Source organism: Engystomops pustulosus, chromosome 4 (genome assembly GCF_040894005.1).
Source record: "Engystomops pustulosus chromosome 4, aEngPut4.maternal, whole genome shotgun sequence".
Classification (NCBI taxonomy): Eukaryota; Metazoa; Chordata; class Amphibia; order Anura; family Leptodactylidae; genus Engystomops; species Engystomops pustulosus.
In genome coordinates, this window is record NC_092414.1 from 115,078,375 (window position 1) to 115,094,414 (window position 16,040).

Sequence of the window (16,040 nt, forward strand, 5' to 3'; positions counted from 1 at the left end):
TTATTATGTTATTATGTGCCATTGTGACATTTTAGTCAAGAAAAACACTGTAGAAATGCTGAAAAGCAGGGTCGGCTCCACGTTTCAGGAGGCCCCTGAACAGAGCTTCAGTGATTACTGTTTAACTCTTCTTCTCCTTGTTTAACAACCAATTTACAGCTCACTTCCAAGTAGATTTTCTGGATGATGCCACCACACTGGGCCATGAAAGAAACATGATCTGACAACACGCTGGGGGTATTTTATTAGGTCAATTTGTGCTGACAAGTTTAAATATGGAACAAGTTTTTCTAATCAATGGACCTGTGTGCCATCGGCATATGTGTCTCTTGTGTGCTGATGACAGATAAACTGGCCGAGAGGATACAGAGGGAGTGAGCTTCTTTTGCAACCCATCGGCACCCCACAGCTGTGATACTGTGGTGCTGATGATGTCACAGGCAGCTGGAGGCTCTCTGAGGGACCCCTGGCTGTCTGTTATGTAAGAGATCAAGTTATCTCCTGTAAAATCACACATACTTTGTTTTTCTACATCTGCACCGCCGGAGGCAAAAAAAGATATACCGGTAATAGTATTTATCCTGTACAACAAATAACTTAATATAAGTACATAAATAATAAAAATAAAGGAAACAACAACCAAATTTTTAATCATCTATAACGAAAAAATTTATATTAAACACAATTAAAAAAATGTTATTTAGAGTCCCCAATAAATGCTGATTGTTTTTATTAGAAAAAACTATTTCAGAATTGCATTCTTTTTTAAATATACTGTACATTAAGATTTAATAAAAGTAGGACAATTTTTTCCTTAAAAAAAGACCCTATAGAACTATAGTGACCAAAAATAAATAAATGTAGCTTGTAGAAGGCATTCCAAAAAAATCCTGAAAAAAAGTTAGGTCATTAACCCCCTGGCGCAATAAGATGTACATGTGACCAAAGCGTCCATGGGGCAGTTCCAAGTACTCATCTGGTTGGTTGGGTAAAAAAATAAAATAAAATTATAAGGAAAGAGTTAGAATAAAAACCTGTAAAATAACACACATTGTGGCACATTTAAGTGCTGGTTTATGCATAATGCATAGGCTGACTAAGGTAATATACTGCAATACATTAGCATTGCAGTAAATTTAATTGAAAAAGTGATTAAATGATTACTTGTTCATGTCCCACACTGGGACAAAGCGAAACAGTCAAAAAAAGTGTAAATTAAAAAAAATGTAATAAAGATGACCTTATCCCCCATCACATTTAAAAATAACAATTTTCATTTTTAAAAAAAAAAAGGTAAAATCCCCACAAAACCCTACATGTTGGGTATCACTACTAGGGTAACCAAGTTGTTACTGAACAGTGAATGCCGCAAAAATATTTTTAAAAACCAGCAAAAATTACAATATTATCACATCCAACCTCAGATAAAAAGGATAAAAAGTGATCATAAAAGGAACATTTACCCAGACATGATACCAATAAAAAGTACAACTTGCCATGCAAACAAATAAAAAATGTTATGCCTCCTATAACAAGGCAATGCAAAAACAAGCTAATTTCTCAACAAATGAGTTTTATATTATGCAAGTCAACCATAAAAAAAGCCATAGAAATCGGACTGACCTTAAAGATAACACATTATTTTTATGGTACAGTGAACTGTCAACTAAAAACCCTAAACCTGAATAAATAATTTTTCTTATCCCCACCAAGAAGAGTTAATAAAATATTATCTATTGAACCCCCCTAAATGATGTACCTAAAAAGTGGATCTCATACTGGAAATAATGAGCTCCCATATGTCCATGTTACAAAAAACGTTTCATAGCCTGTAAAATGTGACAACACAACTCTGCTATGCTATTTTTCTCTTAAAAAATTTGTACATCTCAGATACCTGAGTCAGAGGTCGCATTAACGCCTCACCACGCGTCATAGACGCATGATGAGGCGCCATTAACCCCAAAATAATTGCCATGCGTAAAGTTACGCTTGGCAATTATTCCCTGTAGCGCGCAGGCTGAGGATCACAGCGCCGAACCGCTCAGCGGGACACGTGACACAGTGATTAGTGTCAGGGGCGCCCCGGAGAGACCCAGAGTGAGAGCACCAGCCCCGGGGGAGACATGTGGGCAACGAAGCTGCTGTTCCCCATCCTGCTCCAACTCTCCCTGCCCGCAGCTGCCTGCGTGATCGACGCAGTGCCGGGTGAGTATGTGCAGTGTAGTGTGTGCAGTGTAGTGTGTGCAGTGTAGTGTGTGCTGTGTGAATGTAGTGTCAGTGTGCAGTGTTCTGTGTGATGTGTGAGTGTAGTGTGAGTGTGCAGTGTGCTGTGTGAGTGTAGTGTGAGTGTGTAACGTTCTGTGTACTGTATTGTGAGGGGCGAGTGTTTGCTGTGCTGTGAGGGGCGAGTGTGTGCTCTGTGTGCTGTGTTGTGAGGGGCGAGTGTGTGCAGTGTGTGCTGTAGTGTGAGGAGCGAGTGTGTGCAGCGTGTGCTGTAGTGTGAGGAGCGAGTGTGTGCAGCGTGTGCTGTGTTGTGAGGGGCGAGTGTTTGCAGTGTGTGCTGTGTTGTGAGGGGCGAGTGTGTGCAGTTTGTGCTGTGTTGTGAGGAGCGAGTGTGTGCAGTGTGTGCTGTGTTGTGAGGGGCGAGTGTGTGCAGTGTGTGCTGTGTTGTGAGGAGCGGGTGTGTGCTGTGTTGAGGGGCGAGTGTGTGCAGTGTGTGCTGTGTTGTGAGGGGCGAGTGTGTGCAGTGTGTGCTGTGTTGTGAGGAGCGAGTGTGTGCAGTGTGTGCTGTGTTGTGAGGGGCGAGTGTGTGCAGTGTGTGCTGTGTTGAGGGGCGAGTGTGTGCAGTGTGTGCTGTGTTGTGAGGGGCGAGTGTGTGCAGTGTGTGCTGTGTTGTGAGGAGCGAGTGTGCAGTGTGTGCTGTGTTGTGAGGAGCGAGTGTGTGAAGTGTGTGCTGTGTTGTGAGGGGCGAGTGTGTGCAGTGTGTGCTGTGTTGTGAGGCGCAAGTGTGTAGTGTGTGCTGTGTTGTGAGGGGCGAGTGTGTGCAGTGTGTGCTGTGTTGTGAGGGGCGAGTGTGTGCAGTGTGTGCTGTGTTGTGAGGAGCGGGTGTGTGCTGTGTTGAGGGGTGAGTGTGTGCAGTGTGTGCTGTGTTGTGAGGGGCGAGTGTGTGCAGTGTGTGCTGTGTTGTGAGGAGCGGGTGTGTGCTGTGTTGAGGGGTGAGTGTGTGCAGTGTGTGCTGTGTTGAGGGGCGAGTGTGTGCAGTGTGTGCTGTGTTGTGAGGGGCGAGTGTGTGCAGTGTGTGCTGTGTTGTGAGGAGCGAGTGTGCAGTGTGTGCTGTGTTGTGAGGAGCGAGTGTGTGCAGTGTGTGCTGTGTTGTGAGGGGCGAGTGTGTGCAGTGTGTGCTGTGTTGTGAGGAGCGAGTGTGTAGTGTGTGCTGTGTTGTGAGGGGCGAGTGTGTGCAGTGTGTGCTGTGTTGTGAGTAGCGAGTGTGTGCAGTGTGTGCTGTGTTGTGAGGAGCGAGTGTGTGCAGTGTGTGCTGTGTTGTGAGGGGCGAGTGTGTGCAGTGTGTGCTGTGTTGTGAGGAGCGGGTGTGTGCTGTGTTGAGGGGTGAGTGTGTGCAGTGTGTGCTGTGTTGAGGGGCGAGTGTGTGCAGTGTGTGCTGTGTTGTGAGGAGCGAGTGTGTGCAGTGTGTGCTGTGTTGTGAGGGGTGAGTGTGTGCAGTGTGTGCTGTGTTGAGGGGCGAGTGTGTGCAGTGTGTGCTGTGTTGAGGGGCGAGTGTGTGCAGTGTGTGCTGTGTTGTGAGGGGCGAGTGTGTGCAGTGTGTGCTGTGTTGTGAGGAGCGAGTGTGTGCAGTGTGTGCTGTGTTGTGAGGAGCGAGTGTGTGCTGTGTTGAGGGGCGAGTGTGTGCAGTGTGTGCTGTGTTGTGAGGAGCGAGTGTGTGCAGTGTGTGCTGTGTTGTGAGGGGTGAGTGTGTGCAGTGTGTGCTGTGTTGAGGGGCGAGTGTGTGCAGTGTGTGCTGTGTTGAGGGGCGAGTGTGTGCTGTGTTGTGAGGGGCGAGTGTGTGCAGTGTGTGCTGTGTTGTGAGCTGCGAGTGTGTGCAGTGTGTGCTGTGCTATGTGTGCGGTGTATTACCGAAATTTTAAAACTCCTCCTCGGGTAAAAATACTCCTCAAAAATGGTGAGAGGAGTATTTTTACCATTTAGGAAAAATGTTAGTGCGACCTCTGACCTGAGTGAAGTTGGCCCCCCACCTTGTTCAATTCAAACAAAATTGGTGTCAAACGTTTGTGCTACGTTTGTGCTGGCTTGTGCAGCAGAAATTTTTGTTTGTGCCACTATCGTTTTTTAAGATTTTAATGAATGTTTCCAGAGGTCATCAGAGGTCAACCAGCCCCCCACATTGCCCAAATCAAACAAAATTGGGACCGTACAATTCTGCTAGGTTTGTGCTGGTTTGTGCTGCCCAAATGTTTGTTTGTGCTGCTTTTGTTTGTTCAGCCAGCCCCCCCCCGCATTAACCAAATCAAACAAAACTGGTGTCAAACGTTAGTGCTTCATTTGTGCTGGTTTGGGCAGCAAAAATTTTTGTTTGTGTCACTATCATTTTAAGGTATGCTCAGGTGTTTATGGTGTTTAGGATGAACTGGTAAAAAACAAACCTAGTGACACTTCCCTGGCTTGATCACCAGGGGGAGCTAGCAAAAACATTGGGGCAGATTTATTTACCCGGTCCATTCGTGATCCAGCGGCGGGTTCTCAGATGCTGATTCGTGTCTTCCGGCGATTCACTAAGGTAGTTCCCCCGATGTCCACCACGTGTCGCTGCTGCGCTGAAGTCCGTCGGAGTGCACGGAAGTTCACCAAGCTAGGCCGGGTGCAGGTAAGTGCGTGTCATGCGACACATTTTTTGTTTTAAATACGGCGATTTTTCCGAATCCTACAGGTTTTCCAATGGCCACGCCCCCCGATTTCGGTCGCGTGCATGCTGGCGCCGATGCGGCACAATCCGATCACCTGCGCCAAAAACCCTGGGCAATTCATGGGAAATCGGTGCAAAACAGTAAAATTCGGGTAACCCGACGTAAAAACGCAGTTCGGGCCCTTAGTAAATGACCCCCCATTGTGCTTTGGAAGAAATGAACTCTCATGCAAAAAAGCATGAATATATTAGAAATGATAGCGGCACAAACGAAAAATTTGGCTGCACCAACCAGCACAAACATAGCACTAGTTTTGTTTGATTCGGTTAATGTGGGGGGCTGGTTGAACTTTTGATCTTTAATTTTTTGTTCATATATTCAAAACAAAAGCAGCACAAACAAAAATGTGAGCAGCACAGACCAAGCAGAATTGTTCGGTTCCAGTTTTGTTTGATTTGGGCAATGTGGTGGTGGGGGGGCTGTTTGACCTGATGACCTGATGACCTCTGGAAACTTTCATTAAAATCTTAAAAATGATAGCGGCACAAACGAAAATTTCTGCTGCACAAACCAGCACAAACGTTTGAAACCAATTTTGTTTGATTTGAAAAAGGTGGGAGGACCAACTTCACTCAGGTATCTCAAATCTGTAACATGATACAACAAACTTTCATCTTTACAAAATATATCATAATTTGAATGAAATGTACATGTATTTCTTTATTATTATATTAAAGAATTATTATATACAATATTTCTTTATTTATATAGCGCACACATATTACACAACACTGCACAGAGCTTGCCAGAGTTTGTATATGGAAAACTCAATAAAATACAAGATATAAAAATGGTCTTTACTCAACAAATTGCTTTGATTCCACTCAACAAGGTAGAGTAGAGACCTGCAAGGCACTAGGCAGTTTTGGAATAAGAGGGAGAAGATTGGTGATGTATGTAAGATGAGGCTTGTTTTTTAGTAATTGGTTAGTAAATGAGTACCTCAATTGCCCAATGACATTAAACAAATAGTGATATCTGTTTCACCCTTTCAAAACAAACATAAGGATGTCCAGAGTCACAGCATTCTTTCTGTTCCTAATCTGCTTTAATGCTGTCTTTAATGTGCCATAAGGACCGTGGAGGCTGGAGTATTTCATAATATAACGTCTTCTAGCTTTGCCCTAGATTTGTGCCTAAGTCTACCCATTTATTCCTGTCCAATTTATAGATAATGAACTTCTTGAGAGCACAGAAGTAAATCCAGTTCTGCAGACTTAAGCACGTAGGGTTGTATAATGGAGAACAAGGGGATCTCTCGTTTTTCCCCATTCTTTGTAAGAGACTTTATGCTATCTAAATTAAAGCAATTTATGTCACTTAGAGGGACTAATGAGAACCATGTGCATTAATGACTATCATCACGGTTATTATTATTATGTAATTTAAAGCAACATTAAGTCCATAGCATTGTACATATTAAAGGATTTACAATCATAATACAAAAAATAAAATACAATTAACAAACTGTAGAGAGGACTCTGCCCATGGGGCTTACAATATACAGTAGAAAGGAAAGCGATGAATATTATAAGTGAGGTAGTTTAATAGCAGAATGTCTTTTGAGTTTTAAAAGTTTTAACATAGAAAAGTATTTTACAGGGTAGTGTAAGGCGGTCTTGTGACACAAAGAATGCCTGTGTGTTAGTATCTATTATGCAGCTGACTGTCTGCTAGAAGGTACTGCAGCTGGGTTATGTATACTATCTTCAACCAAAACTAAACGCAAAAAACCGCACATGCTGAGAGAAGATAGCCCTTTACAAGGGAACCTGTTAAAAGTCTAAGGAAATAAATTTCTGTAGGTATTATGTGCTACAGATATAGTGTACATTAATACAATGATCAAATGTTTACAAATTCATTGTAATTCACAAATGCATATTTTAAAATAGTAATACGTACCATCTTTGTTAATGAAGTGAACTTGTAATGTTCCCAAAACACTGTGACCTTGAAATCACCACAAATGTTGCCAAGCAATTATTTGGGTTGGTCCTCAGATTACTGGCAAGGTCAAAAAACTGCGGTAAACACCATTGCTAACAAGCTAATGAATAAGGGGAACATTGCGAATCAAAACAACGTTGCTCAAATTCATTGGCTCGTTGGCAATGCCATCAGTCAAGTTTCAGTGGGTAAAAAATGTAAAAAGAGATGATATCCTTAAACAGTGAACTTTTGTGTTAATCGCCTCATAATTGCGGTATCTGTACAATCAGACGCCAAAAAACAAGTACTTTATCCACAAATAAAACAAGGTTTGAAATACAAATTTCTAAAAAGTTGTTTGCATAATATTTTATAGTAACAGGAAAAAGACACATACTCTTAGCAAATTAAACCATTTAACCAGTTCCTGACTGACTTTACTAAAGCCCTGAAAGTTTACTAAAGTCCCCAAAGTTTTATGACCGCACTTTCCTAGACAAGGCAAAAAATAACAACCAAAGCAAATTATAAAAAAAAACAGCCACAGTGTAATCATGATGTGGTCAACACTTGTATTCTTACAGCAAATTACACACACATATTTTGAAATATTTCAACATTTCTGTTAATTTTAACAAAGAACTAGAGTTCTTTATCTCAGCAAAGGCATCAATTTCTAGACGTGAAAAAAAACCTGTAGATTGAAATATTTCTAAAACTTACAAAATATGCATGGTCAGGAAAAGGGATACAGCTACTTGTCAGGAAGAGGTTAAACAAGGTGCACCAAGTAATTAAGTTATTTATTTGGCAAAAAAATTAACATTCATTTAGAATTTTGAATTTGGAGAACAATATAAACTATCAAATTTTATATGTGCAATAAACATTGATGGCTCTTTGTCACTGCACATTTTAGGAAATAAGTTCCATGTTGGCTCACACCCAAATTATTATGAAACATTGGTATATAAATGCAGAGAAATAAATGTGTCCTCATAATCTTGCTTATGTTTTAGTAAAGAAATGTTGGTTTAAGGCAGTACAATTCAAGAACGTCTGTATAATTAGTGACATGTTCATCAACACTGTACTTTGATCTTTAGTTTTTCCTATCCTGACAGGCACAAGTTTTGGCTTTTTTTTTTTAGTCTTTTTGTTGCAAATGTCTCAAATCCATATGGACAAAAGCCATGGTTATTCACAGGAGTGGACACTACTTGAATTTTGGATTTGAGGCCTGAATTTGATGTCGACATATGAGGTTGCAGTCACATATAATATTAACACATGCGTTTTAAAAATGGATCACAACAGTTGAGAAGAGGATATTTGCCTAATTACATTGCTGTCAACTTTGTGTTTACAAGATACATGTGTTAACAATATGTTTACTTACACCTTAATGAAGCGTTAACGCCATGTTCAAAGAAGTGTAATTAGGCAAATCTGCTCTTCTCAATTGTTGTGAAGCATTTGAAAACGCAGGTGTTAACGCCACATGTGACCTCACCCTTAATGTAAATTTCAATAAAATGTACATTTATGAATTTAAAACTTTTTTTAAACATTTAAGGCATATAAAATAATTCCAATTTACATGTTAAAACAGGGTCCACGAAAAAAAAAATCCTTCTTTTGCACCTGCCCTGGACCAGGTGCACATTTGCGCATAAAACATTTGCGCAGAACATTTGAGAAATAAAAATACATAAGGCCGACTGCACAAGGTGCAGGCCAAGGTGTACTTGAAAAACGACAGCAAAAGTCTCAATGATAAGTTGCAAAAAATTAGACAATTAAACTAGCAGAAATAAAGACACATGTCCCCCACAGTATTGACGATAATGATCGAAAAAATTTCCTCATCATCAATCTTTTTATCATATTGATATTTATATATCAACAATTGAAATTTTAGCAAAAACAAATGAGCACCTTTCTGGATGACGTTTTATAAATAATTCTGATTCATTTTAGATGGATTCCTATATAAAATGTAGCTTCTATTAGTGTCATTCCATGAATATAGTGCATTGAGCCATTCTTCAATCAATGTTATACAAACGGAAGGTAACATCGTGCAGTATTTAAGAGGCAGCATGGAGACTGGAATATCACATAAAATAAGAAGAATGTAGTGCTTTAAAGTATTTTAACAAAAATTGCCGATGTTCTGCCTGAGAAGACAGTGAAGATGTGTCGACTCAGAATGTTTGTGAATTTATTTCTGCATCACTGAACAGATCCATTCTATTTCAAAAGGTCTAGAGCACGGATGTCACACAAGGGTGTAACACAAGGCCCGCAGGCCAAATCTGACCTGTGACCTTTTCTGCACTTCCAATGAGAGGCAGAATCTGATACTCACCTTGCCTTGCTCCAATGAAACAGCGCCAGCAGCCATCTTCCTCCCTCAGTTTGCACCTGCTGATTTAGCCAGCTCTGAAGTCAGCACACATGATGACATGTGATGTCATAACATGTGATGACAGAGTAATATCGTACAGCGGACGAAAGCTGAAGGAAGAAGATGGATGCTGGTGTTGCTTCGTGGGAGTGTGGCAAGGTGAGTAAATGTTGTTTTTTTTCTCACAGTAGCACAGGGGAGGGCAGTGACTGATGGGGGCATAGTGACTGTTTAGGGGAAATGAGGCTAGTGGGGGCACTGTTACTCCTGGTGGGGGCAATGTGGCTACTGGGGAGCACCGTGGCTACTGGAGGGCACTGTGTTTACTTGGAGCAGTGTGACTACTGAGGGCACTGTGGCTACTGTGGGGCTGTGGCTACTGGGGACACTGTGACTGCTGGAGGGGCCAGCATGGCTATTGGAGGAACTGTGGCCACTGGGGGGCTCTGTGGCCACTGGGGGACAGTGGCTACTGAGGGCAGTGTAACTGAGGGACAACATGGCTACTGGGGGGCAGTGTGGCAACTGGGACCACAGTGACTGCTTTTGTGACAGTGGGTACTGGGGAACAGTGATTGCCGGGGCACTGTGGCCACTGGGGGCCCATTGACTGGTGTGGACAGTGGCTAAAGGAGGCAGGGTGACTGCTGGTTAGGTTGCTACTGGGGTACGGTGATTGATGGGGGCTCTTTGACTGCTTGGGGGGCATTGTGGCTACTGGAGGCCCTGTGACTTCAGGGGGGCAGTGGCTAAAGGAGGGACTGTGACTGCTGAGGAAGCACGGTTGCTACTGGAGTACTGTGATTGTTGGGGCTAATGTAGATAATGGGGGCCCTGTGATTGCTGGGTGGATACTGTGGCTACTGTGGCACAGTGATTGTTTGGGGCATCAACCCGTTGATCAAGTAGGCTTAGAAAAAAAGAGACAGCTGGAGTGTAATTTAAATTTATCACTTCAGTTGGTGCAGAAATTAGGGGGAACAAAACTCAATATTCTGGACAAAAGACCTGCCAAGAATAGATGTTTAAGAAAATATAAATATATAATATTTTCCTGTTTTCATGTTGGGATCATGAAAAAAGAATTTGAAGGCAACTTACTAAAATGGTGCTCTAATTCACACCCATTACATTATGCATGTACACTACATAAAGCTTGGAGACTGTAAATAAATCCTCAACCTGACAAAGAAAAAGTCTGCAGCTTGTATGCTGAATAATATTATGTAGTGTCAGCAGCACTCCAATGGAAGGTGAAATAATAGAGGGTCCTTTATATAATACTTTCTATTATTAAACTTTCGGTTGGAGTGCTGCTGCCTTATTGCATGTTTAATAGTATGAATTGGATCAGAAGAACCACGATTTATAAACTTATGTGCACCCTCTATTATTTGTTCATACTGCTGCTGTCCAAAAATTGACTTTGCATTAAAATGTGGAATACAATTTTTTAAACCTCTGCAGACTAATAACAATATTGCTAACATGCAAAAAAAAAGTTCCTACTTACATGGATCAGATTTAGAAAATGTATCCCTGTCCAAAAGATTCCTGTTTGGGGATAAGAGAAATTTTTCCATGAATTACTATAAAACAATCACAAATAAATTTATTTATACAACAAAACACATAACCACTGCATAGGGTATATAACTTAAAATGTATCATCTTTCCAAAAGGAACCTTAAATAGACATATCAAATCATAAGAACCACCAGTTAAGTTCATATTCTTTAACCCCTTCACGCCTATGCCCTTTTTTGATTTTGCGCTTCTTTAAAAATCCATAACTTTTTCTATGTATAAGGGCTTGTTTTCTGCGTAACCAATTTCACTTCCTAGTGGGAAGCAGGAAAAAAATTTCAAATAAAATGAACAACAGAGTGCACCAACTTTTTTTTGGGTGGACCTTTAACATGGAATCCGACTGCGCACTAGAACACTCCTTTCAGTAGAGAATTTTGTGTTGCATCCGGTATAGTGCTGTTGTGATATAAATACCGTATATACTCGAGTATACGCAGAGTTTTTCAGCACAAAAAATGTGCAGAAAACCCCTAACTCAGCTCATACTCAAGTCAATGAAAAGAAAACTCTGTACTCACCTTCCATCACCTCCTGCCAGTCCTCTTCTGTCATCTGCACACACTATCGGCACAGATAGAGGACCTTCGGGGGTCATCAGAAAGGCGAGTACAGAGTTTTTGTGTTTTTTTAGGCTGGGCAGGGGGCTACTGGCTATATAGGTGGGCGGGCGCAGGCACTAGCTATATACGGTGGAGGGACTAGCTATATACGGGGGAGCAGGCACTGGCTATATACTGGGGGCAGGCACTGGCTATATACTGGGGGCTGGCACTGGCTATATACTGGGGGCAGGCACTGGCTATATACTGGGGGCAGGCACTGGCTATATACTGGGGGCAGGCACTGGCTATATACTGGGGGGCAAGCACTGGCTATATACTGGGGGGCAAGCACTGGCTATTAACTGGGGGGCAGGCACTGGCTATTAACTGGGGGGCAGGCACTGGCTATTAACTGGGGGGCAGGCACTGGCTATATACTGGGGGGGCAGGCACTGGCTATATAGTGAGGAGCAAAAGAATGTGCAGTCAGACAGTTAACATTCTGCTAATATACAGCTAACATTGTGTTTACATTCTGTTAACAAAATCACAATGTTACAATTTGCTATGCGAACAGGATGCAAAAGCAATGGATATGTAAAAGTAGTGTAAACACAAAAACGCAATGTAAACACAAAAACGCAATGTAAACACACATGCAATGTAAACGCTGTGTAAATGTGAACATAAATGCAATGTAAATGCCATGTAAACACCAACTTAATGTAAACGCAAATGTGGCGCAAATACTATGCAAGTGCAATGTAAATGTAAAGCAAACGCAATGTAAAGCCATGTTAACTGGTTGAAGACAGGGGATGATATAACTTGTCATGATTAGCCAGCTGTTGAGGAATTCAGATGAGCTATATTGTCGTGCAGTCACACTGTCACCCTCTGTAAACACATGGTGATAGAACAATAACGTGGAAAGCAAAAATAAAATACCACACCTGTGGTTAAATCCAAGGGTCCAAGATTGACCCTAGTGCTCTCACTCTACAATAACCAAAACAGCATAGCATACTCTGAGAGCTCTTCAATCAAATATAATATTAAAACTTAAAAAACAATGTTTATTAAAAGTTAAGGTACCCGAGTGCTGGGCATATTCTTGCCAAAATAAATAAAACAATTCACTGACCAACAGGAATATAGGCATGTAGAGTAAATAAACAGACCCCCCCCCCCCGCATCCCAAATCACCACACAAAGAACACATATTGGGGCACATTCACCAAGATTAGTGCAAACTTCACTAAAAGTGGTTTGCCCTTGTATAATGCGCCAGATTCATTAAGAACGTGCGCCAGAAACCATGAATCTGGTGTTTCCCTGTACTGGCCCAAGAGAGTTCAACAACTTTTTTGTGGTGCACCTTTAACATAGTGCGTGCAATAGACTTTGTATGATGAATCTGACGCATGGTCTGATGGTCTGACTGAGCATCGAAACACCCGCTTATATGTGTTGCGCGGTGCCTAGTGCAGTTGCGTCCGACACATTTGTGATGCAGACACTTCTTAAATAATGTGCAAGCTGTTTCCACTAGAAAGAATGTGCAAAGTCCAACAGAAAAATCCCTTCGGAAATGTGCCCCATAAAGTATCACTATAGCCGTAACAACCCATACAAAAAAATAATCAATACTTAAGCCTTATAGTGAATGCCTTAAAAATATAAATAAGTAAACAAAACAGCAAAGATTTTTTTAGAGCAAAGATCCAACCAAACAAAAAACATCATAAAAAGTGATCAAAGAGTCACATTTACCCCTGCATGATATCAATAAAATTACAACTCATCCTACAAAATAAGCCCTAAACAGCTCAATCAACAAAATGGAGGATTATTCAAAAATACATACTTACATTGCAAGAAACACAATAGAAGGGAGGGTTGTGAGGACACCTCAATGAATAGAATGATGGCCTTTTCCCTGAGTGTGTTTCTGGGAAGGGCGGAAAGAGGAGCTTCTCACAGCTAACAGATAAAGTCAATATAGTCAATAGCTAAATTTTGGAAACCAATAATGAGAACTAAAGTTCATGTTATTAACCATCCCCTACCTAGAACAATCAGAGAGAAATTGCTTGCTGATCTCTTTTCTTACATAATAGAGGCAAAGGATGAACATTCAAAGCCCTTTGCCTAATGTGGCCACATATTAACACTCCGACCCAGAACTTGTTCAAATAGTAGCATGTAAAAAAAACATGCAAATGTTCATGAATTAAGTGAGGGCTCTGGACCTGCGAATGACATTGAGCCCTAAACTGAGCCTTCCAAATTGCCTTTGCGTATCCTAGGTAATATGGGACAACTATAAGACAGTCCCTCCCTAGGTCACTGTGCAGACATAAAACAAGACAAACAAACGGAAAATACAATAAGGTAGATATCCACTCTTAGAGTGAATCGGAATACTCAGAAATAGAAGCATCCACATACAATCTAGATGTCACATGAAAGGGGGGATTCTCCTGTTTATTTGTATTGTGTTCCTAGATCCCAGGGTTCAGGAGATATAGATGTTTGAAGTTGGCCACTGTCATGATGTTTATAAATGTTCTTTCTGCATGGGGCATGTGCAAATAGGACATATATAGCCACATGGCAGTCATGAAGGGGTTAAGGAGGTGTAGTCACCAAAAAATTTAGAAAAAATCACAATTTCTTGCTTTGCGCAAGAAATCGAGATTTTTTTCAGTGCTTCTATATCAGTTTATGGTGTAGAAGCATTGGAAAACCTCCCCTATGGAGTTTGTCAGAACAAACTTACTTATATGTGCTATAGTCAGAAGTGGGCTTTATCTGTGGAGGCTCTAATATAAAATATTAAATCTTTTATGAATGCATAAACCATGTGGCCACGGTTGTCCACAGCATAAAGAATTTAAAGGAAACCTACCAGAAATCTACAACCAGAAGTAGAACTGATGGTAGATTCTTCCTGCCTGCTTCTTATCTTAAGTTTTGCATGAAAATTTGACAAAAGTTTGTAAGAATTCTTCATTTTCCAAGTTTGAAATGTTCTGCTTTCCAGACAGGAAGTAAAACTACCCAAAAAGCTAGATAACTATCATTTACGGAATGTCTGCTTTATGTTTAGATGATATTTAATGTGTCCTCTCAGAACTTTTGGTGCTATTTTTCTCACTTTCATGAAAATTTCCAAAATTCACATTTTGAAGGACAACTCAGCTTTCAAGTGACTTTGAAAAGCCTAAATAATAGTAAAACCCCATAAATTACCCCAGTATAAAAAGTTCACCCCTCAACGTAAGTAAGTCCACTTCTAATGAGTCTATTAACCTTTTAAGTGTTTCACAAGTGTTTCACATGGACCTGCGATTTAGAAACTTTTGAAATTTTTTTGGAAAATACGTTAATTTAGGCCAAAACTGACAGTTTCATAACAAATTAATTGATGACACGCTCTGCAACGTCTAATGCCCAATTTCTCCTGAGTGTACTGATACCCCGTATTTGGTGGTAAACTGCTGTATTAGCGCACAGTCGAGCATAGGATCAAAGCAGCGCTATTCACAGCAGATTTGAATTGTCACATTGTACAAGCTATAAATTTTAATTTTTTTTGGTAATGTGAACATATGAGGGCTTATTATTTACGGGATGAGATACAATGTATAGATAATTCATTTTGGGCGTCTATAGCTTATTCATGTGATTTTATTAACCATTTCAAGGGGGATATAAACGAAATCATCAACTTTTATTTCGGATTTTTAGCACTTTTTTCCCCCCCGATCACCGTAACATAAAAATAATATTTTATCTTTATTCTCTGGTTCACTACGATTGCGGTGATACCTCATTTATATAGTTTTTCTTATCTTTGCTCAATTCTACTGAACAAAACCAATACTTCTGCATTTTTCTGTTTTCAGATCTGGTTGAGGGCTATTTTTGGCAAAAAGAGTTGTTCTATTCAGTCGTATCATAGTAGGGAATGCAGCTTAGAACCTACGGGTGACGTCGGAAAGGTGAGTTTTGACTAATTTTTTTTCTTGACTCAAGTATAAGCCGAGTTAGGGTTTTTGTGCTGAAAAAATAGGTTTATACTCAAGTATATATTTATACAAATATATTTAAATATTTATATATTTAATTATTATTAATCGTTTTTTTTTCCCTTTTTTTTTACATTTTCCATCCTTTGGGTTGAACAAGCGATCATCCGGTCACTTGTTCAAGCCTTTACACTGCAATACACTTGTATTGCAGTGTATAGTGTAAGTAACTGAGCATCCTGAGAATGCTCACTTATAGCCGGGTCCTGCTAGGATGGCAGAACCCGGCGAGAAAAGGAGCCGTAAGCATTGGGTCACTAGCCGGACCCGAGGACAGCGGCAGGAGGGATCTAATCCCCCGATAAGCTCACCGGGGGGGTCCGATCCACGTGGGACACACTTACACGCCGCGGTCATGCTTGACCACGGCGTGTAAGGGGTTAAGCAACCGGAATCAGAGTTTTTTCGATCCCGGGTGTTAGTGCCGGTTCTGGGCTGTGATATCACAGGCTGACACCGGCTTCAACCTAACCCGAGGTCCCGAAATCTT

The 16,040-nt window shown here is 41.0% G+C and overlaps 1 protein-coding gene across 2 annotated transcripts in view; it reads right to left on the minus strand.

Moving 5' to 3' along the window:
* CPNE8 (copine 8) overlaps positions 1 to 16,040 on the minus strand; it is a 190,703-nt gene that overhangs the window by 135,015 nt on the left and 39,648 nt on the right. For both annotated transcript variants that reach the window (XM_072147109.1, XM_072147111.1), the window contains exon 2: positions 10,838 to 10,878. In XM_072147109.1, coding sequence (XP_072003210.1) covers positions 10,838 to 10,878 — 41 coding nt within the window. The remainder of the gene's footprint in view (positions 1 to 10,837; positions 10,879 to 16,040) is intronic.